At 39.4% G+C, this 23,688-nt stretch overlaps 1 protein-coding gene across 1 annotated transcript in view; it reads right to left on the bottom strand.

Annotated features, from left to right (window-relative positions):
* Positions 1 to 23,415, bottom strand: part of LOC103152880 (polypeptide N-acetylgalactosaminyltransferase 10-like) — a 60,423-nt gene extending 37,008 nt beyond the window's left edge. The window contains exons 1-3 of the mRNA XM_007573535.2: positions 23,144 to 23,415; positions 9,939 to 10,035; positions 7,418 to 7,556 (exon numbers count right to left, since the gene is read on the bottom strand). Coding sequence (XP_007573597.1) covers positions 7,418 to 7,556; positions 9,939 to 10,035; positions 23,144 to 23,308 — 401 coding nt within the window. The 5' untranslated portion in view covers positions 23,309 to 23,415. The remainder of the gene's footprint in view (positions 1 to 7,417; positions 7,557 to 9,938; positions 10,036 to 23,143) is intronic.
* Positions 23,416 to 23,688: the final 273 nt, after the last annotated feature.

The raw sequence follows: 23,688 nt of genomic DNA, 5'->3' as shown, positions 1-23,688 counted from the left end.
TGTTCATGACAGGTGTTATGTCATGTTTATGAAAGTGTCATTACAGTCTTATTCACCCCCTTTCAAATAAAGTGTTACCCAGTAATTAAATAGAGACGACAACAATTAGCAAACCAAAGGCCTTCTGAGTGCTGCACAAAAAGAGCTTAGTGATGCCGCAAACGTATTACGACACAGACAGCTTTAATTTCATTACTAGCAGCATGTACAGAGGTTATCAGCCCCAACATGTGCTCCAAACGATGAGAGACGGCGATCTCCTCATAAATTACCCCAGCAGGTGGCTCAACCCCTGCAGAGGCGTTAATCACTGGAGGTGAGTTATGTCCCCCCGGAGAAAGTGTCTAGTGAGCTGTGTCAGTCGATAAATACAGGTGTTGAATATCAGCCAGCATGTTCATTCACATACAAACACTAAGATCTGCAGTGATGGACAGCTCACTGGGTGGTTTGCTTTAACAAACCTCATCCAATTCCACGGGGAGACGGAGGTAACAGTTAGCGAGTGTGCTTCCAGTAAAAATCATCAGTTTGCAGAACTCAGATGTGCCAGGTGCAGGTTTGTGTCTGATTGCCTCTGAGTCACCAACAATGAGCTAATCGCAGCGAAGCAGACGGCACCCGCAGGGCAAGCCAGGTGAGATACGGATGTGTGAAAGGTGCAAGGCGACAGCAGATGTTTTTATTTAAAACGTGTTCGGTTTTTAGAATGCCATCAGAGCAGCGATAAAACAGAACTGTGGTCGCTACGTCTAATACGGAAAAAGGAACATTTTGCATGGTTGTCAGTGAGAATTCATGTTTGTTCAAGTAATTATAAATAATGTGGTCCTTATCAGTCGACGAAGCAGGTAGTGACAGGAAGGAGCAAACTCAGGCTGAAAACAGGCAGGTCAGCAAAGGATGCTAAAGATGTTCATTTGAAAAGCACAACTAAAAACAAAGAGAGGTGTTCATGGAGAAAATGACTCACATCTGGCCAGCACAGTTACTAATAATGCTGCAGGGTGTCAGTTTTTATAGGGGGCGAGAAAATAAACAGGGGAATGGACCAGATTGTGTCTCTGCAGCAAAACTGAAGACAACTTAGAGATTATCTATGCATTAGCTTTTTTTGTTTCTCTGGAGCATTCAAGTGTTTGTCAACATACCAATGCAGACAAATATCAGCAATGAACCAGCAAATGTTGTTTCCTATCAATTTGCTAAAAGGTCATTGCTATTTTTAAACCTTCATTCTTTAGAGAGAGAGATTGCTACCAACAGGAAAACATTTAAGATACCAGCCAAATCTTCTCCTAGCAAAGTCATCCAAGACCAAACTTCACAATGCTGAGAGAACTGACAGAAAACCCGAAAGCTCAATCTTAGTCTCTCTCAGGATGATAAATGTTAAAGCTCAAAACAGAAAATGAAAAAAAACAGTTAACAATTCTGGCTTGTTTGGACAGATTAGATTAATGTCTGGTTCACATGGCAATATTTCAGATTTGTTGGTTAATTTTCAAAACTTGAGAGACCATACACAATGATAAAAAATCCATAGATATTACTGGTTTGGGTGTGTGCAGTCAAACTACAAAAGCATCACTCTCAAAACAGATTTCACTCAAGAACATTTAGATGTTAGATGGGAAATCTCTCAAAACCTCTAGATATCAAACGTGACTTCGGAGTAAACAAACATGGCAGGTGAGGAAGAAGCAGTGGAGATTTTTAACAAAGAAAAAAACAAAAAAAAAATTCCTTTGATGTCCACCAGACATTCTGGTGGACCGTGGCAGTTATTTTATATTTTCTGTTTTGGATTCCCCTCCGTGTTTCCGTCTTCTCGCTTTCTGATTAGCTTCAACATTCAACAGGCTGTGTAATCGTTTGTCCTCAGAGAACTTACAGGCCAAGATACCAGGCCAAGACTTGGAGGTCGCAGCATTGTTTCTAGACTAGATCGCTCTTATAAAACACACACAGAATGAACATCTTCTAAGATAATCTTTAGAGATATCACAGTAATTGGAGCGTCAGAAGGACAAAATCAGGCCAAAAATCAGCAAAATATCCTACTGTGTGAACCAAACATTAGTAGAGGTGCATGGTTCACACTTGAGGCAACACTGTTACTGAGCAAACAACAAATACAAATACATCTGATGCATTGCAGTTTGTGCAACCTCCAGTGTATAAAATGAAGATCATTTGAGCATACATTTCCATGGCAACCACTGCCAATTTGAACGTAATTTGCTGGAAGCTCACCTTCTCTTCATGCATCCAAACACATCACTCTTCCCCCTTCAGAACATGCGGGAATTTATGAAGCGCACAGATTGTTTGCCAGGTGAGCTGAGGGGGGTGGCGACACCGTTCAAGTGTTACAGAGTTTTCCATGTCGGAGATGTTTGATTAATAGACAGACGACTTGTTTATAAAGGAAAACAGCTCTGAATCAAGGAGAGGCGATGAAGAACAGACGTTTTAGCACAAAGTCTGCTCCTCTCCATCAAAACAGTTCAGGTTTAATGGATGCTACAGTTTACCTGAAAACCTGACAAAAAGAGGATGGACCGTAAAATCACTGCCTATGTCAAAGAGAGAATAATTTGATCGTATATAATTTGCTCAGCTGTGTAATACAGCGATTATTCTAAATACACTGTGCTGTTTTTTGGCAGATCGTAAGAGTTTATTTGAAACAGTTGTCATGACTTATGATGCTCTAATACATGGTATTTATCTAAGCTCCCTGGAACAATCTATACTATTTACTTTAAACTTAAAAAGTGATACTTTCATTTCTGCCTATAGTCATCAGGCTATACAACGTCCAACTCTGAAAGACATTAAACTTAAACTTTCATGCACATACTTGTTTTTTATTTCATTTTATTTATTGAATTTATTTAATATTTTGGTCATATTTAAATTACTTGTAATTTTACACATTATAAATATTGTGATACTAATGATAATATTTATATTTACTAGTATTTGGCACTTTAGAAGTATTTGACACTCAAGAAATTTCCCCTTGAGGATCAATAATAATTTCTGAAACCGCTGCAGGTAGGCACCAGCACCCACCGCAACTTGGCTCAAATACCCACTAAGACACTGTGTAAAGAGTGTTCAGCAGGTAATTTGGGGATTATGCTATTTTAGAATCTATATTAGATCAGAGATTTATATTTGTCTTAAAGGTGACCTGTTAAGCTTCCCTGAACAGGTTTAGATACATATATGGGATATACAAAACATGTTAAGATTTTTTTTTGTCTAAAATCATTATTAGAAAATGAGATTTTAGACTGCACAGTTGTGCCTGTTTGCAGCTTGTTTCAGAAGTAGCTCCTTTAAGGCATCTTGTCGCTTTAAAGTCAAATAAGCTGCTGCTGGCCACTCCTCCAACTCCATTTTTACACTTATATGTGAAAATGGCTGCAAACAGATGTGCAATTATTCAACAGAACATCTTCGAAAAGCAGCAGTGGAGCCTCCTGCACAACCAACAAGAATGCAGCAAGTTTCAGGACAGTAAGTTGACAACAGAACATTAGTCTTTTCCAACAGCCATTGTACAATGGTAAACCCAGTTGACCAAGCATGCTGGAGCTCAGTTTGGGTTGCTAGGAGATGGGCTGGGCTTTACTGAGGTTGGAAGGTGACATTACATTACCGTGGTTTTTAAAACAGGCTCAGTTTCCAAACACCAAAATACATGTACTTCATGTCTCTTATTTTTTTAAGCATTTCAGCTATTTTTAGAAGCAGTAGAGACAGTACAAAAATGTGCTAATGTGAATCTGGCAAAATATGTCCCCTTTAAAACCTGTTGTTTTTTGTTTGTTTTTTTGCATATATGTGTGCCAGTTTATAATTGAGCATCCAAACTGCTGCTTGCTTAACTTAACTTATAAACTACAGCGTCTGCTGTTGGAGTATGTGGAGAAACAAAAGCAAATTTGGTTGCTTTAGTCCTGCTCTTGGAAGACAAGTTAGAGACTGCCTTACCTTTTACACCTGCACGAATTAACATTGTGTATTACGATATATATGAACTTTAGGCCACATCATCCAGTCCAAGAATTGAAAGTTTAGGTTTTGTCTCTGGATGTGATCTTGAAAATCTGTAACTTGTTGCAGGAGATGAGAAGATAATTCTGGAAGGCCAATTTGGAACAAAAATACCTTCAAGTTGTGTTCAGTATTTGTTTTCAATGCTGCAGCAGTAATGAAAACAACTGTTGTAACAGATTGCATTTTCATTAGCAACAAAAACACATCATTCAGCTATATCTTGATCTGTCTGAGTTGCAGCTTTGATTTTCTTTTTTTAGTGTATCTGTCAGCACTAACATGGAGCTGATAGCGAAAATTCAAGCTGGAAGACTCCGCCCCCTCCGTTCGCCCATCAGCGTCATGCTCATCTCCGACCTCAGCGCTGGTCCTCACCCGGCGCGTCCAATCATCAATCAAGCTCTGCATAAAAGGATCCACACCCAAGCCGTCAGCCGGTTCCAAGCTGCATTCAATCCGTTCATCTGCACGCTTTGTCCCTTTCTTTTTCCCCTAAGACGCTCCTCGGATGCAAGACATTTTTCTCCCGGCCCCAGCCCGATCATTTGAAGCAGCTTCTCCCGCCTATTTCTCACCTGCCTGGGGTCTCACTTACTCCACGATCCACCTCTGAAAAACACCATAATAAGCCCTCCGGTCAACTTGTGACAACATCTTTGTCCGTTTTAAACATTCCCTTTGCATTATTACGCATCTCTTCTCTGCCTGCTGTTCCCCCAGTGCCAGACGAGCACTGCGCAATTCTCTGGTGGTGGTTGGTCAACCTCGTGCAAAGCGCATGGTCTTATCCTGTCAATGTTACGCATATCTTTCCCCTCTGTCTTTAACACCCTTATTTTCAGATTTCATTCCAAACTGTAACCCCTCAGCTGGCCTTCATGCTCCAACCTGGATCCACGCCATCCCTGTAACCCCTCAGGTGGCCTTCATCCTCCAGCGTGGCTCCGCGCCATCCCTGTAAACCCTCAGCTGCCCTTGATCCTCCAGCCTGGCTCCACGCCATCCCTGTAACCCCTCAGCTGGCCTTCATCCTCCAGCCTGGCTCCGTGCCATCCCTGTAAACCCTCAGCTGGCCTTCATCCACTAGCCTGGCTCCACGCCATCCCTGTAACCCCTCAGCTGGCCTTCATCCTCCAACCTGGCTCTGCGCCATCCCTGTAAACCCTCAGCTGGCCTTCATCCTCCAGTGTGGCTCCGCGCCATCCCTGTAAACCCTCAGCTGGCCTTCATTCACCTGCCCGGCTCCGCGCCGCCCCCGTAATCCCTCAGCTGGCCTTCATCCTCCAGCCTGGCTCCACACCATCCCTGTAAACCCTGAGCTGGCCTTCATCCTCCAGCGTGGCTCCGCGCCATCCCTGTAATCCCTCAGCTGGCCTTCATCCTCCAGCCTGGCTCCACACCATCCTTGTAACCCCTCAGCTGGCCTTCATCCTCCAATCTGGCTCCGTGCCATCACAGTAACCACTCAGCTTGCCTTCATCTTCCAGCCTGGCTCTGCGCCATCCCTGTATTCCCTCAGTTGGCCCATGTCCCAGCTTTTCTCTCTGTCTATCCAGCGAGGCTCCTCTCCAGCCTGCACCTATCCTCCAGCCTTTCTTCAGGCTATTCTGTATCCCTTCAGCCCGTACTCTCCACCTGCCCGGCTCCACGCCATCTAGTATCCCTTCTGCTGGCCTTCATTCACCTGCCCGGCTCAATGCTGTCCCAGTAGCCCCTAAGCTGATCTCATTCACAAGCCTGGCTCCGCGCCATCACAATAACCACTAAGCTGTCCTGCATCCTCCTGCCTGGTTTCATTCTAGCTGCGTATCCCTCAGCTGGCCCCTATTCACCAGACTGGCATCATGTCGTTATGGTATATCACTGCTGGCCTTCTTCCACCAGCTAAGTTTCCCCGTGTCATCTGTCACCTCAGATCGATTCCTCCTATCAGTGCCTCACCTTTTCTCGTGAACAGCATCCCTATTGGCTGACCACTTATACCGTATGCCTTTTCTTTCCTCTCAGCATTCTTCTCCTCCTGTCCCTCAAGTCAACTCACAGGTTTATGGTCCCACTATTGCCTTCTCTCACCTTAGGGCCTCGGCCCCAGCCTCGGCCACCTTTTGGGGGTGAGAGCATCTCTAATCAGCGTCGGGGATGTTCACCCGAGATTACAGCTCAAATCTTCCGCCGGGGCCCAAGCGCCAAAGAACTGTTATTCATTTCCATAGAACTGTTATTCATTTTGTCATTAAATCTTTAATCGTTCATTTCTACGTCTGAGTTTTTCCAGCCTATGTCCCAGCGTTGCCTGCTCCTACAGCCTGCCCATGTCGTAGCCTTTCTCTCATTGTTGGTCCATGTCTCAGTTGTTCTTCCCTCATACTTTTCAGCGTGGCTCCCTTACAGCAGGCACCTATCCTCCAGCCTTTCTCCAGGCAATTGTGTGTCCCCTAAACTGATCCCAATCTCATGCCTGGCTCCGCGCCTTTAACTATCCTTCACTCTCTTGCCTGTATTATTTCAGCCCTTTCTCTTAGCAGGCCTTCATTCTTCAGATGGGCATCATGATATCATGAAAACCCCTCTATCAATCAAATTTGATTCCTCCTACCAGCTTCTCACCTTCTAGACTTCTGCACTCCTTTGGCTGACTACCTGTACTGTATTTTTCTCTCTGCATCCTCAAGTCAGCTCCCAAGTTGTAGGTCTCACTTTTCCTCAAGCCTCGGCCCCGGCCTCAGCCCTTTTTTGGGGGGAGAGCATCCCTAATCAGATATCGGGATGTTCATCGAGTTCACATCAAATCTCAGCTCAAATCAGCTCCCGGGCTCCAAGCACCAAAGAACTGTTATTCATCCCTGTCATTAAACCTTTTAATTGTTCCTTTTTCTCTGTCTGAGTCTTTCCAGATTAAAATATTATTGTAGGGGAGCTCAGGTCAAGAAAACTCTGCTTTCATGAATACAAATAAAAATAAAAAAAACAGTGATATGGAAGCAGCTACAGTTGCTTTCAAATGAAAGCTGATGTGAGGTGAACTGTCAGAGAAAAGGCCTTACAAGAAAAACTGAAAATTGGGCTACAGCAGCATTCAAAGACAGAAGGTTCATACAAGAGTCTAGATAAATTCGTCTTTGTGATGGAAACATTTTTAGTTATTTTATCTACGCATAAACACATTACCAAACGTCCTCCAGATGAGTGGCTGTCATTATAAAGGTGAACCTGTCAGAAAGATTCCTCTGTTAAAAACATCATTAGAATGGGAACAAAAAACAAACGGAAAGCATTTCAGTAATTCAGTTACTTTGATGCACACCCACTCATACTCTTCGCGTTTTATTGATAAGACACTCACTTTTCGTGGCGGATGTCAGGCAGGGAGCGGTTCAGAGAGATCCGGTTGCTGACATAAATGTTGAAGCCGTTTTCCCGGTAGGCCTGGTCGACCCGGTCAGTTTCTGTCAGAGGAAACGGCTTCCCCTGCTCACCATTACCTGCAGAACACATTTTCAGCTTTAAATTTTCATAATCTTCCATTATGATAATTTTCCATGAAATTCTTTTTTTTTCTTTTGCCCCTTTTGACCCTCATAGTGCATCAGAATAACCATATTCCTCAGGATTGTATTTGTTCTTTTCAGTATGTTGCTCTTATACAAAATATTTATTTTACATCCCTTTACATTTTCTTTATTAGAAGTCTAATTGATCTACATTTTAATTTTAAGAAGTAAGATTTTGTGATTTTTTTTTTCCCGTTGAAATTGTCTGAGTCATTATCAGTTCATAAAGCAAAGAAATTCACACTTAATGTGAAGCAAATTAACTCTGACATATGAATCATTTGAGTGAAGTAAGTTTCCTAAACCACAGCTCTGTCCTTTTTACTGTTCAACTGCTTAAGATTTTAGTTAAATCTGACTTATGTATTCTTCATTTTTAAATTCACACTTCCCAATATATCGTGGTGTGAAATGACTCAGAAAAGCCATCAACAAAACTCTTCACAAAGTCTGCAGAATGATTTATCGGGCTTCAAATACAGTATGTAAAAAATGAGTAAAAGGGAATATCTGTGTTTTGGTTTTTTTGTTTGTTTTTTTTAAGTATATATAATTTGTTTAACCTGAAAATATTGTTATTGTTCTGGTGTTTAGTAAGTCTGCATGGCGATATACAGTTTGTTGTATTTTAAACTAATCCAAAAGATCCAAACTGTGGTAAAGTACAATACTGGAAAGTACTGTAACAAACACAAACCAAACTTGACATCTTTTTAACTGTTTTTCTCAAAGTCCTGTGAAGTCTGAACTCAAGTTATAATTCTGGTATTTTAAGGACTTCACTGAAAACAATAATGCAAATGAGTAAGATTTTAAAATTGTTCATTGTAAATCATATGATACTAATACTTGCAGCAGGTAATGCAGGCGTATGTTACAACAGAGTAAAGCAATATGTAGTGTTTACTGTAAATAGAAACAACAGTAGAACAACAAAGCTTGTGTAAAAACATGATGTCTCACTTTAACATAAAACCATACATTTGAGTCTGGTGTATTTTTGGTTAAAACATGGCTGTTCTTTATTCAGTGAAGTTTTTTTTTGTTTGTTTTTTTGTTTTTTTTTCAAAATGCAGAGATTTGTAAATTTTACTAAAAAAGATTTGGAAAAATTCATAAGAATATTACTCAAGTAAAAATGAAATGTACAATGTAGTAACACTACAATTATGTTTTTTTTTTTTTTAAGTTACTCAAGTTATTATCCACTTCTGGTTCCAACCTGTGTTTCTTAGTTTTACAAAATTCTGAAAAAAAGTAATATTTAGTCATTATTTAATTTTTAAAGCAATTTCTAGTCAAAATAACAGCCATTTATGATGAAAAGCTATTATATTTTAGAACTATTTTCTATTTTTTTTGTGAATATGTATACAGTGGATCCTCTGTAATCAAGAGGATTAGCATCACAGCAGCCTGCAAATATCTTGATTGATACCTCCAGTAGTTGAGATATAAATATTGCAACTACCTATTTGAATAGTTATGAACTCCAAATATTCCTTACCACAGAAGGCAACTTTCTGAGTCTTCTTTATGTCCTTTTTTGGAGCTACAGCCAATCAGTGCGCAGGAAAATGAAAGATGTTCTATTTCAGCTTCCCAAACTGCATTTTCTTTTGAACATAATAAAACTGTGAATAGGAACATTTTCTATGAATAATTTGGAGCTGTTTACTGAACCGAGAATTATTCTTGAACTTGGCAGGAATTACAGAATAAGATACTTGAATTTTTTGTTCAAAGTTGCATCTCTTGAGTTTTAGACGTTCCCCTGTTTTGACATAACATTAAAATGTTTTAATTTTTTCCTCAGCTACTTGCATATCTCTGTAGGAGCCTGCTGATTACACTTATTTTTTTCTTCAAATTAGATGTATTCAAACTGGAAAATATCAAAAACATGAAAAATTTTCCCCTAGCAGAATTGGCTAATTTTTCTACATCTGCCTTTTGTCAAATTTCCGAGTACTGACTTATTGAAAAGAAGCACTGTACGATCTTTTAGTCTTGGACCTTACCCTTCAAAAGTCCAGGTAATTTTCCATCCAAAGTTTCTCTCAAAACTACACAAAAGCCAATTAAATCCTTTCACTTGTTTCTAACTCAACGCCAGGGGCAGAATCAATGCTTATTGTGAAGATTAAGTGTGTTTAATTATGAACTCAGGGCGCTACAAGCCATATTGATTCATGCAGGTTATGTGGTAGAAAATCCACTTGGAGGAAATTATGGAAAGAAGTCAGGGAAAAAATAGAAAAGCAGTGAATGTCTGTGTGGCCTGAACAGATTCAGCAATGAGTTTGGCCCTACCGATCCGAGCCGCATCTCTCCTTATTGCTTCATGGTCGTGCCAGTCGACTCGCCGCACACCGTCAACTCCTACCTGAACCACCTTCTGGCTGAGCCCCTAAAGGAGCAGAAACAAGAACAAAGAAACACCAAGATATAGACTGAAATGAATTAATTATTTCAGGTTACATTATCTGTTTCAGATGTTGAAAAGTTCTTTGAACAAAACAGGCACATCTGCAGACACACTTTCAATCCTCATCAGCTTTCTTTTCTGGCTGCCATCCAGAACCCTCCATTATTTTTTCTGTTACTGACAGCTGTGGATTTACACAAAGGAAAGGCAAAGAATTCCTGCTCTTTATTTGTTTGACACACAGCAAAATGACATTCACTCTCATCTCTGTGGTGAACACACTCATCACCACGAGCCATTATTCTCCGCCGTGCATTAAAATGCACAAGCAGCCGTTTATGAAATTCTCTCCCGCCTGCTTTAGAAATGACTTTCGGTGGCTCGAGATGTTATAGGATCACAGCACAATGGTAAATTAATTAGCTCCATGGGAGGACGCAATTAGAGGAACGTTGTTAATACAAGAAACACGGCTGACTGTGTGGAATACTGTTAACCGGGCTGCTGGCTGATAGCGTTGCACAGTCAAACAAACGGCGCTGGCGAGCCGTGGGACTGTGTAAAGTGTCTGCAGCAGCTGTTCTGCAATTTTTCTCTGTTTGCTTCTGTTCTGCCTCACAATGGCTTCAGGAGAAAGACCAATCAGTGAAGGAGGGAGACACTCCATAGAACAATAAATCATTTAGTCAGTGGTGCGTTCCACATTTTATGAAAACATTTTATACTCAGGAGAAATTATATATTCACTGAGAGATGGTTGTTGATGATTGTGCAAATTGATCAATTGTAGATTCATTCATCACAAAATGCTCTAACACAAAAAAGAATAGGAACCAGAATATACTTTATTGATCCCCAAGGAAAAACTACTTTTTTTATTTTTTTAAACAACCTACTCTCATTCAGTAGTGACATCGGCAACCAACCAGGGCGACAACTCGTTGGGGATGCTAAGCCAAACCAAACCCTATTCTTGCACAAGTAGAATATCTTCATGGCCATTAACTATGAAATAGTCCATCTGAAATTGCTCAAGCAAGTCTAATTCTTAGGCTTTATTATTAGTCATTGCTTTGTTGTTTACCTTCAAAGACAAACATACAGGCATTATTGCTTTCTATCAAAACAGTTTTTCAAATGGAGTGTTGCTTAGAGTACCACTGCTAAAAGAGCAGTTTTCAGGATCATCATAATCTTTGGGGTGAAAGGTCAGTCAAAGAGAGCCCAGCAGGCTCCAGAACTGCCTCATCCCGAGCCCACCCGCTACATAACTGTGTAGCGGACTCAGAGCTTTGCACAGCTTTGGGTGCGAGAGCCTCTCTACACACAGAGAGACAAAGAATTTTAGAAAAGCCAGTTCTGTTTAAGAAAAACATCAAGGGCAGTCAAACCTGAATAGGTGAGAACAAGCACAAAGTTATTTTCTCTGAAAGAATCCTCTCTCTGATTGCTTGTGTCTCTTCCAAGAGAGGCCGATTTACCAATTCTGGTCAAGAGCAACTCCTTGAATGAGGAGAGCGATCAAAACTTCCTGAGAGAGGAATTTCTTCCAACATCCCCTAATCATTGGGTATTGAGCTGTGTATCTCCAAGCATGGTGGCCCAACGTGTAACAAAGCTCCAACACTGATCAACTCCATGCCGGGTCTTTATTGTTAACAAAATCAACACCTTTAGAGAAAGTGCAGTATTCTGTAAGTATTTAAGTAACAAAATCAAAACCCATTAAGTTGTGCACATAAGTCTCCACTGAGGTATAATCCAAAAAGCAAGTGAGAGAAAATTAAATGTCACCACAACATGCAGTCAAACATGTTCCCACTAAGTTACACCACCTGTCTATGATGCTGCTATTATGCAACCTCCCTCTGGTGCCACATTGACTCAGTAATGCCAACCTTAAAAAATGTTTTCAAAGCACAATTCTAACAATATTCAACAAATCCATCCATCCATCCATCCATTTTCTTTACACCCTTGTCCCTTAGTGGGGTCGGGAGGTGCCGGTGCCTATCTCCAGCTAAGGTTCCGGGCGAGAGGCGGGGTACACCTGGACAGGTCGCCAGTCTGTCGCAGATATTCAACAAATGTAGAAATCAAATCAACACCTTAAGCTTGATTTTGTTTCATAAACATTTTTAAATCTTTTAGAAGCAGCTCAGGGTAAAACTAGAGGACTGCGAGAAATGTGCAGCTAATAGTTAATATTTCAACAAAACAATCAAAATGAGCAGCTTTTCTTGCATTGATTCATTTTTATTCTACACAGTTGACAGTCTGTGACATTTGAGAATAAACATTCCCTTCTTTATGTCTGGCCTGCACCACATTCCTAACAAACTAGGGACATTTTGGGACCCAATGAAGCATTTTGGTTGTTAAATTTCTTGTTTTCCTTTTGCAAACTAGTCTTAAGGTGTGAAGCTGCTGTTGGTCGATTTTTGTAAAGCTGACACAGATTTTGCTAATTCAGATGAGTCAGATCTCTTTTTCAAATTTGTGCCTTTGAAACTGGAGTAGAGTCCTCTGATATCTCTTCTGAACTGCAACAATGCGGCCATTATAGCAAAAGAAATTAGCTTTGCCAAGGGCACTGATCCAGCGCCACATCATCTCAGAAGCTTGGTGCATTGAGTACTTGCTGACAACAATGTTTTATTGACTAAGATTTTCAAAATTATCTTCTTTTTCTTTCCAAGTAGTACAGTAATTCTTGTTTCTGTTTGGTCTGAGGCATCGTAAATAACAGTAGTCTCTCCTAACTTTAGTTCTCTTCCCATATAATTCCTAATGTTTTTTTATTCATATAACTTTCATCCAGAAGCCAAAGAAATCAGTTTCGCACTTCTTTAAAGAACTGAGCTAAAAACATCACCTGCAATAGGAACTGCCTTTGTAAAAAAAAAAAGAAAGAAAAAAAAAACAAGATTACAACAACTCAAATGCAGGAAAGGATTTATATCAATAGGTAAAGAAGACTTTGATCTTCCCTTTCTGCTGCTCCCCCTTGCTTCTCCAGCCTTGGTATTAGCAGGTCTTCCCAGGAGAACTCTCCATCTCATCATGGAGGTTTTTCTAGCCCAAAAGGGACAGTCTGGAGCAATAGAAAGTTTTCATGACAGTTGGAACAGAAAGAATATTGCTACTGCTTCCATATTTTTAAGAGCAACAGCCAGGTGCTACCATAAAAGCAGGATATTTTCCCTGGTTTTCCCTGGTGAAGGTCTGAAAACCTTCAGCATAGGGCATAAAGAAGCAACACATTCTATCCTAAATCTCAACATGTATGACATGTTCAGCTGGTGCGGTTTGGTTTTACACTGCAGTGTGTCAAATGAACCAAACCCTTTGAAAAACGTTTTCCTTCCTTCACCTGTGGCGGTGCTGCACCAAGAACCACTGAAGGAAACAACATTGAAACTTCTGAAGAAGAAACTGAGCTCAACTTCCTTCTTTATAAAATGCAAACAAAAATACATGAGATTTTAATGGTTGTACGTTTTCTCTTTTGTCTTTGGCAAAAGTCATTCCTCCAACTACCACTAGTCTTGCACATTTGTTTTGGTGGTATTAACCAATGTTGCCTTTTCTTGCCTTTTCTTGCTTCTGGAGGGGTTTCTGATCTGCCTGTCATTCAAATTGCAGCAGAGATGACTTTGACCGAACCATGACCTGGGTTTTTAGGCAGACCAGAATTCGACACCAATTGAAGCAAACCGTACTGTCAAGAAAATGAACTGCAGTAAGATCAAAGTGGACTTAGTAAGGCTAGGGTGAATGCACCTTAAAGCACATCATCTTACAGAGAGAGAGATTATATACGAGTGGAAAACATGAAGGACAGTGAAAAATCTTCCAGTGGACATCCCGGTAGATTTATCTTTAGTGCAGTGTTTAGAAAACAAGCAAAAAACAAAACAAAAAAAAAAACAATGAATCCAACAATGAATCCAGATCGACGTTAACATGGTAAATGTTACCGTTCAGGACAAAAGGATGGGACAACTGAAAGAGACAAACAATTATATTAAAAACACCTCTCTGGGAATTCTTATCTGCATAACTTACCGCTTTTCACCTTTTAGAGCAGATTCATCACTTCAAATGCAAGTGATGAAGTCGATCAATCTCCCAAATATATCACCAGTAGATCACTAAAAACCCAAAACTGAAAACTCGCTTTCTGCAAGAGAGACGACGACGACCTCAGACTTGTTGATCTAATCCTCATCCAGGAAACAAAGCAAACGTACTTACTTAAACTTTTTATTGTTCCACTGCCAGAACACAAAGACAGTTAGGAATTTATTTTAGATAAACTTTTTTTTGCTGCTTTCGGTGGGTCAAGTAGAGTGTGAGTCCATCTGTGTATTTTCCAAATGAATGGAAGTGATGCTACGCCAACACATTTGCTTCTAATTAAAATTTCAGCCACTGTGGATGTTTTATTCCACTGAGGCTTTCCGCTCCAACGAGACCTTGAGCAACAGAACACAGAGAATAAAAGACTATAGCTGATTCTGAAAGCTTCAGAGTAACTCTTATTTTTATACTGTTTTTTGCACAAGTCTCTATACTTTGCGCGAGTGGGCCGAGGCTGTGAAAAACAGCATGAGAGAAAAGATGGTGGTGATTAAAACAGAGAGTCTTTTTTTCCCCGTCTGGCCCAACGTACCCCCTCCACAGCCCCGCCCGCCTCTCTCACACATACAGTCACACAAGTGAGTAGCCAGCAGTTGTAGAGGACCTTGCAGAGAACAAACAGCCAAGGGAATATAACTCCCAGAAAAGCTGTCTTAATAACTCAACACTAATATGCAAGAAATGAAGCCGGACACCGCATTAACCCAGCTTTCTGCTGGAACATCCATTTCTTTCCTACCACATAGACCTGTGTATTCACTTTATTTTACTTTTTTTCCAGTTCCACTGAATTCTGCTCTGTTCAGTTTAGATTTAAGATGAAGCTTAAAGCTGAAAGTTTTAAGGGTTATTAAATCATGGACACATATATTGCCAAGTTTTTTCAATGCCAGCATAAAAACACCAATTTAATGGAGCACACCTCTGCAGTACGGTGAGAACAATAAATACTGTGCGCAAAGAGCTGGAACTTACACTTTTTAATATTTCCATAATACATTGAAAAATGTCATTTTTTCATTTTTGGACTTGTTTAGCTCCATTCCTCTCTTTACGGCTTCATAAATTAATTATAAACTCGTCTTTGTTTAAACCTTTGTTTTCTGAAATCAGTCTCAGTATGTAAAATTACGGAAGGAAAAATTGAATATTTTGTGTTTTAAAATTTCCACCTCAATCAGTGAGGGATCCTGGATTTATTCAAAAATATACGATTTTATATGGAATAAATTTTCCTGCCAACATAAAGTTGTTTTTCTTAATATACAATAAAGCTGCAGAACTGCTGCATTCACAAGTTTTTCCTAAGAAAAACTCATTTATGTTAATTAATGTTTTTGAAACTGCAAGATAGAAAAATATCAAATTTAAAGCTCCAATTAAAAGTACATTTTGAATATGTATTTACCCATAACGATTATCCACCAGTAACTTAAAAGGTCAAAATTTTCACTTTATTGGTTGTTGGAAGAGGAACCATCCAAATGTCAACTTCACAGCAACAGCACTCTGATAGGATAAAATGAGATACAAATTAACCTTTATTATGAGAAGTTACATTTAAAAGCAAATAACAATTGTAGCTAAACATGTAGAAATATTTATCAACTTTTAACTTTAGAAAAGATTCTGACTCAATAACCTTATAAATACAAATAAAAAAAACTCTTCTTTGTCACTTTTAATATTAATGTCAAATAACTATAATACGTGAGGCTTCCCAAAAGGAGAAAGAAAACATGTTCCCTGAGCCAGCCCTACCTGTCGCACAGGAACAGATTTGAAAAGGTCTTCAGTGCCCAGAAATAAAAAGAACTCCCTGTACAATGAGTGGAAATGCCACGTTAACATCTACGATGGCACCTTTTCAGCAGAGACTTGCCACATTTTGCTTTGAGACCTTAACTTTGTTTCCCTTCCTTCTTTTGACGTGTTCCAGCTTAAAAGAGACATCTTTCTCCAGGGAAATACAAGAAGATGATGTGATCAGTGACAAATGGCAGCAACCCTCACAGGTCAAATTTGTCCTTTTTAAACTTTTTGCTGCACCACCTGACCAACTTTAACAAAGGAGGTTAAAATATTGAAAATTGTCCTTTTTATCTTTTGCTATGGTTAAATGAAATAATTTATGTAAATGCTATCACTTTTCTGCCGGCCTTTATATCTGTCTTGTCCTCGTTGTGATATAGTACATTGTTATAGTACATTGTGAGCAAAACATTATACAGGCCATACTTCTCAATAACTGATAGATTACTTATGAACCGACATGTATTGTTTAATTTATAAGTGTACAAATGAAATTATATAAGGTCCAGAAAGAAACCTGCAAGCTTCATGAAAAAAATAAAAATAAAAAAACATAAGTTGCAAAATGTAGCAAGTTGGTTCTATGAAATAGGTCTTGGAAAATAACCTCCAACTTTTGAAAAAGATGTAGACTCTGCTAAGTCATGTAAATCTTCTCACAAGCTCTCAGGAAGTAATCATTTAGCTCCAGAAAGTTCTGTACTGTAATGTATATTTTCTGGAATGAACCCTGTAGGTTCTTGAAGGAAATCTGAAAGTTCTGTAATAAAACTGAGTTTTGAAAAGTTCTAAAAAGCAACTTGCAAATTAAATGCAGGATCTATTGCTATCCACATGTATTTTATCATTTGTGACTTGTTTTTTTTTTTTTATTGTGACCATTGATAAATTTGATCAAATTGAATGTTTTGTTGTTGCAAACCTCAACCAAAGCAACTCTAACATCACGGTTCTACCATGGAAAGAGGTGGAATGTTTCCTCTGAGATTCTCCTCCTGAAGTACGGTATCATTCATATAGCAGTAACGATTAGATAAATCACAGGTTCAACTGCAAAAATGAGAGCTTCACTCCAGTGTGTGGTGAAGATGGCCTAAAATCAAGCTCTTCTATAACTATTTACTTTCCAACCTTCATATTTGGTCAAGAATCATGGATCACGACGAACAGAACCAGAATTGAGCTCTGCCTTAGAGTTGAAGCGCTCCATCATCAGTAGCTTGGAGTACAAGTTCTGCTTCTCCACATCTAAAGGAATCAGCTGTGGTGGTTTGGGCATCTGACCAGGATCTCACTGGGAGGACAGCCCGGGGCAGACCCAGGTCTCATCAATGACAAGGTATCTACTTTAGCCTCTGAACACCTTAGATTGGTGCTTCACAGCCCCGGTCCTCTGGGCTTCCATCTCTTACATGTTTTACATGTTTCCTTTCTGCCTGAGATACTTCTGCCTTTTGCAGCACTTGGTAGCAAGTTGGAGGTAGAGCAATCATTTGAATCAGGTGTGCTGGAGAAGAATCCATCTCAAACATGAAGGACTGTGGGCACCAAGGTCCAGGAGTGAGAAACATTGCCTTAGGTGTTAGAGCAGGAGAAGGATATGATGCCTGGCTGGATGGATGGATGTAAAATAAGAAAACGACACAAGCTAAAGAAAGAAAGAGAGATGTCTACATTTTACCCTGCCTTGCTTGGCAGGGGGAAAAGAGCAAAGCCGTGCATTTGATAAAAAACAGATCTGAGCATTTGTTCTCTGCGGACCAACGAGTTCGACCACCTTGGGTCAACACCACCTGTCTGTTTTCTTTTTTCCATGCTAAAAGTGAAAGCCTTCAGAAGGTTGGACTCAAGAGGAGATTTTTTTTTCCCTCCATCTTCTTCTTCTTTTCTGTTTTTCGTTATATCACAGAACCCCAGGGAGACAATTACCTGCTTTTCCTGTTTTTATCTCACCTTCTGCTCCCCGCCTTCCTCCACTTTCCGATACTTCACAGACAAGTCAATTTGTGCTGGGAGCTGAGAGCATCCTTTTGCTTTGTCCAGGAATGCAAAAACTTGTGTGCACAAAAATACCCATTTCTACCTCAGTCCAGGGAATGAATCCACATCCTATCTGAATGAGAGCAGCAGCTGCGACTCCAACATTAAATTTAGTCCTTATTTTTAGTTGAGGACTAAGAATGATGTTCATAAATTATAAATATCATAGTTTATATGACATTTACTCCAAATGATTTAGTATTTATTTCAAACTTATTTACCACAAAATCTGCAGAAACTATATTAGACGTAAATTATAAATTGCTGAAAAAATGTTAAAATATAAAGAGTGCCAAAGAAATAGTCGCTTAGTTCAACCATTGGTACTGAATGTTCTAGAATATGTTTTACTTGCCAACACCACTGGCAATAACTTTCTAGTCAGTTTTCATGATTCACTGCAACTGGGGTCTAAAACTTGGTTATTCATAAGACTTTTACTAAACTCTGTTTGACCACAATGACAAAAAACCAGCATGGATGGCTTGAGATGAGACTGTCAAAGATGGTGGTGGCAGCATCAGGTAAAGGGAATTCTTTCTTATCAGTGTCACTTGCACCCTGCATGAAATGGATTTAATATTGAAGAAGGGGACTGATGGAAGTTGGACTTGGTTTTATCATTTAAAAGTAGGAACCAATTCAATTCTCCCAAGGAGAAAGGCCAAATATCCAGTCACATTTACCCCAGAATGCTGTTGATAGCTTCAAATAGCATAAATATGGAATGCAACTTCCCAAGGAACATTTGAAAACACAAATTCTAAAGTTGGAACACCATTTGCAAGCTTATAAAACACCACAATCAGTAACATTTGGCTACTTTTTCTTTCCCTGTGATTTATGAACAGCAGGGAAGATCCTTTAAAAATTATGATCATAAGTTAAGTCATCCAGCTTGTTTTATCTAAACACACTCACATCAAAGCTAAATACAAATTCTGAAAGATGATATATGATGTTTTTAAATCTTTTGCTTTGAGGCCAAGCACAGCCTAACATTTCTGTGGGTTGTTTTCACAAGTTCTGAACCCTGAATATGCAGACCGAGTCACTTCAAGTTGACAAAACAGCTAACAAGTTGTGAAACACGTCCTATCTCTACAAGAATCGGAGCAACAGTCTGGCTGGCTGCGGAGCAGAACCTCTAAACTCAGCTCACAGCTGCACAAACCCGTCACAATGTGTGTAAACCCCACAAAGATTTCCATTTTCTTCCTAACTCCAGGCTGCAAAAGACCCTGCAGAGAAAAACAGTGCAGTAACTCCACTGTAAGGCCCATTATTTCCAAAAAGGAGCCATTATGCAGAATCCTGCTGAGCTGCAGAGTGGACAGAGGACCCGACACAGACTGCAACTTGTGAAAACTGAAACCTCTCTCCCAGAAAGTGATGGATTAAAACCTAACCTATCAGTTTCAGAAAACATGCAAAAACACAAAGCAAGTGGGAGGTTTTGATGCCTCTTATATGAAATAAGCAAGCTCAGATTGGGAGAAACTTTCACAGAAAAATTCTCTTTACCATCATCAGAGGGAACACCGCAAAGTTACAACCTGTTACTAAATCCATTAGACAGCTTAAAATAATTTTATTGTGTTACATTTTTTGTTATTTAGATTATCTTCTCTGACAGCCACATGTACAGTAAACAAGTATCCACTGAGATGACTTGACTGAAAGTCTGCGCAAACAAATGCAACAAACACGTCGCTGGCTAAAACAAGCAGGATCTCTTCTGGTACTGGAGAGTATCAACACTGAATGATATCAAGGTTTACTGCTTATAAAAGATGGTTAGAGAGATGTAATAATCTAGAGCAGCGCCGCAGCCAATAAAAACACAAATAAAATGCACAAATGCCCTACAATTTTCATTTAGGACATATTTATTATTAAATCCCACTGCTAAACAGTTTTCATGTGCAGAAATGTGAAATATTACCTGAAACGTTGTGTGAAATAAGAGATGGTATGCAAAAAAACTGTCACATTTAATATGTTTAAAGTAAGAGATTCCTGTCAGAAGTTTCCTTTGACTCATCATGGGCATCATGTCGTATTTGGTTTGGATTTTTGTTCTTTTATTTATTTATTTATTTTTTTAAACCATTACTTTTCCAGGCTGAAATGACACGAAATACAAACATTTTAATTTAGGGTGAATTTTTATAATTGCATAATTAGACTAAAATATTCACATATCTTACAGTACATGAATTTTATTGCTTGTTAGCACAAATTCTACATCTAATCAATCACATGACAGCAACTGAGTACATTCAGGCATCTAGAGGTTGTCACCTGCTGAGCCTCAGAATGGGGAGGAAAAAGAGGATATAAGTGACTTTGAACATGACAGGGTTGTTAGTGCCAGAAGAACCAACAGACCAACAGTGTTTCAAACACTGTTGGTCTGTTGGGATTTTCAAACACAACCATCCCTCACCAGTCTCCAGAGACAAAGAAAACCAAGTGAGTAGCAGGTGTGTTGCCTGAAATGCCTTGTTGGTGTCAAAGGTCAGAGAAAAAAGGGAGTCTGGTTACAGATGACAGAAAGGCCACAACAGCTTTTTAAACCAGTTTATGCAGAATATCTGCTGTTTTCAACGTATGTTTTGAATTTATGCCATAAGCAATGAAAGTGGTTCTGAGGGCAAAACGAGAGTCCAACATAACAATGTGTACCTAATAAAGTGCCCAGTACATTGATCCTTAAAAGTTCTAATTAAAGTTCATTTGATTTGGGTGGTTACCTGTACATAGAGCCATGCTGCACATCTAATTATCCATTTCCCTTATGATTAATTAAAGAACTGAATTAATATTAAAATGTAATTGATTGCACCCTGCCTCTCGTCAGGAACGTTAGCTGGAGATAGGCACCAGCAACCCTCCCAACCCCACTAAGGGACAAGGGTGTTAGAAAGTGGATGGATGTAATTGATTGCAAAATGTGTCAAAATGTTGCTTTGGGCCGTTTTCTGTGTCCAAAGCTGTTGATTTGAGTTGAAATTCAAGAGTTCAAAATGTATCTCACCCCTTCACCGTTCCCCTCACTTTGTGCATATACAACAGCACCTCAGCACTATGCTGCCACCACCATGCTTGACAGAATGCCGAGATGTGAAAGTCTTAACTTGGGCCCTCCAAACATAACTATAAGCATGGAAAATTTACATCAAGCTTAAAGGTGCCAATAAAATACTTTCTAGAACTTTCAGCATAACTATGTTAAAGATTTAGTAAGTATATAATCGATTAGATAACATCAAGATTCAATTCAAACTTCTGCCTCTAACTTGATTATTAGATTCTAAAATCCACAGGATGCCCAAGATGACTGGATGTTTATGATTGTGTTCTTTGTAGTAGAGATGTGAAGGGAGAAAATTGTTTATTCACCATTAGTCAAAGCTGAAAAGATCCTCGCTAATTCAAACTACTGCAATCTATATTCTGCAACAATTAGAACAAACCAGATTAAAAGTCCCATTTTAAGCAATTTTCTTTGTGAAAATAAATCTGAATCTTTTTTTAATTCTGCTTTATCCAACACATCAGTGAGTGTGTAAGTGAGCTCAGCAGTTTCAGCAGCAGCTGCAGAGAAAACCAGCTACAAATGTCTCTAACTAGACTGTATGTGGGAAAACCAGAATGGGATTACGGTACTGACTTTTATGTGCTTCAGTGAAGCAACAGGAGGCAGAGAAGCAGCTCCGATGGAAGGCAAGTCTTCCCAACATCATCCAAGCAGCCTGTCACTGACTTTTGTCCCACAATCAAAAACCTCCTCCATTAGTCTGATAAAACATTTCCCTCTTTGTCCTTTTCTCATCTTAAGCAAACAAAGCACAAATGAAATGAAGACTTGACATAATTTTATGGTTTATCGTAACAAAGAAGAAGCTGAGCTCTAAACAGACGTACTCAAGTTTTATTTTTACTTACGCAAAACAAAGATTGAAATCATGAAAACTGTTGGTTTATTTTGCTCTGTTCAGACTTTTTCTAACAGTATGTCTGGTTTGTTTTTACAGAGCATGTCTGATATTACATGCTGACAGTCAGTTTTGCAAAAGAAGATGCTGCAGATGGCATTTGACTGCAATAGTTAATGTATTTTTCATACTCTATGATCTGCTGAGCTGGTTATAATTAATAGCACATCTCTACCTGGATGTTTTAGAACTGATTTATGATGCATTTATTAAATATTGACATATTAATAGTTTTAGTTGAACCTCTTTTTAAGATCTGCTTTCAGGCTACAGACTTCAGTCGAGAAAGAAAAGAGGCATTATTGATTAGAACAAGCTTTTTTGAAGACAGCTGAGAGTGCTCACAATTTTAAAAGCATAAACATCTTTCTACTCCGGTTTCAAAAAACATTTGTCCGATTTTAAGTAAGTTTGCCTTCGTCTGGTTGTATTTCATTCCTATGGTGAAAGTTTATTTTTAGAGAGAATTCTAGCATTCAAATGGTTCTTATATTTCTGTATGACATATGACATTTTATTATATTTATCTACTAAAATTGTTGTGTATCAAGTTCAGTTTTTTATTTGTTCTTTTTTTTTATTTTTATTTTTTTATTTATTTTTTGCTGATTCCTCATTGTTAATGTGCTTGTTCCTTTGCTTTAACTTCTATAAAAGTGATTTGTGTTACATATAAATATATGCGAAATGGTAAACAGATTTGACTGATTGACATTATTATAGTTAGAAATGTTCAAGCTCGAACCCTGGGGGAAACCGGATCTAATCCCCTGTCTGGGTCTGAGAATCGTGCTTAAAATGAATGATGAGTGAAGTTGTGCTTTTATCATTTCTCAGTTTACAGAAGCAAATCCTGCTGAATATTCGTGTCTGGACATGCTGGTTCTTCTATGAAACTCATTGCGCTCTCCAACGTGCTGAAACTGTACCGACAACTTTCCAAAGTCCCAATTCTGCATTTCTTAGCTCTAGTCTTTCAGGTGCTCGGTTAAAAAAATTCAGCTGTGGTTTCTATTTGCTTTCAGTCGCAGATGTGTGGATTTTCTCAGCCAGTTTGTTCTTATGGTTATTTTAACAGAAAACCGCCGCCTTACCTGAAGCAGCGCTGAGATTCGGCTCGGTCCGTCCGCTGAGCCCGCTGAGCCGCTGTCCAGCACGCGGTCCCGGTACAAAGACCATAGGCCGACGTTCGGGAAGAAAAGAGCCGCGGCGAGCAGCAGCCCGGTGACCTGCAGCAGCCTCTTCTCCTTCCGCCGCATGTCGCTCTCTCTGAACGGGGAGGAAGAACTAAACAAGCTGCCGGGATCCTGACGGAGCTCCGCTCCAGCCGGAGACAACTTTCACTCCGACTGACGGAGGAGCGGCTGCTCTAAAAGCTCCGTTAATATTATGAATGACGTCAGACCCGGATCAGACTTTCAAAGTAAAACACTGAAAGTGCTCATGATTTAAGTCAAAAACTTTATGTTTCGGCAATAACAAACAAATCATTGAATGACTGGGTAAGTTTTAAAATTGTTATTATTATTAATATGTGATTAAGTTTATAATTATTAAGTCGGCACGTGGCGCAGTCCGTAGCACTGTTGCCTTGCAGCAAGAACTGCCCTGGGTTCAAATCTCAGCGTAGAGACTTCCT

Source organism: Poecilia formosa, unplaced genomic scaffold (assembly GCF_000485575.1).
Source record: "Poecilia formosa unplaced genomic scaffold, Poecilia_formosa-5.1.2 Scaffold332, whole genome shotgun sequence".
Classification (NCBI taxonomy): Eukaryota; Metazoa; Chordata; class Actinopteri; order Cyprinodontiformes; family Poeciliidae; genus Poecilia; species Poecilia formosa.
Note: the sequence above shows the minus strand (reverse complement) of the source record. Positions and strands in the feature narration are given on the sequence as shown.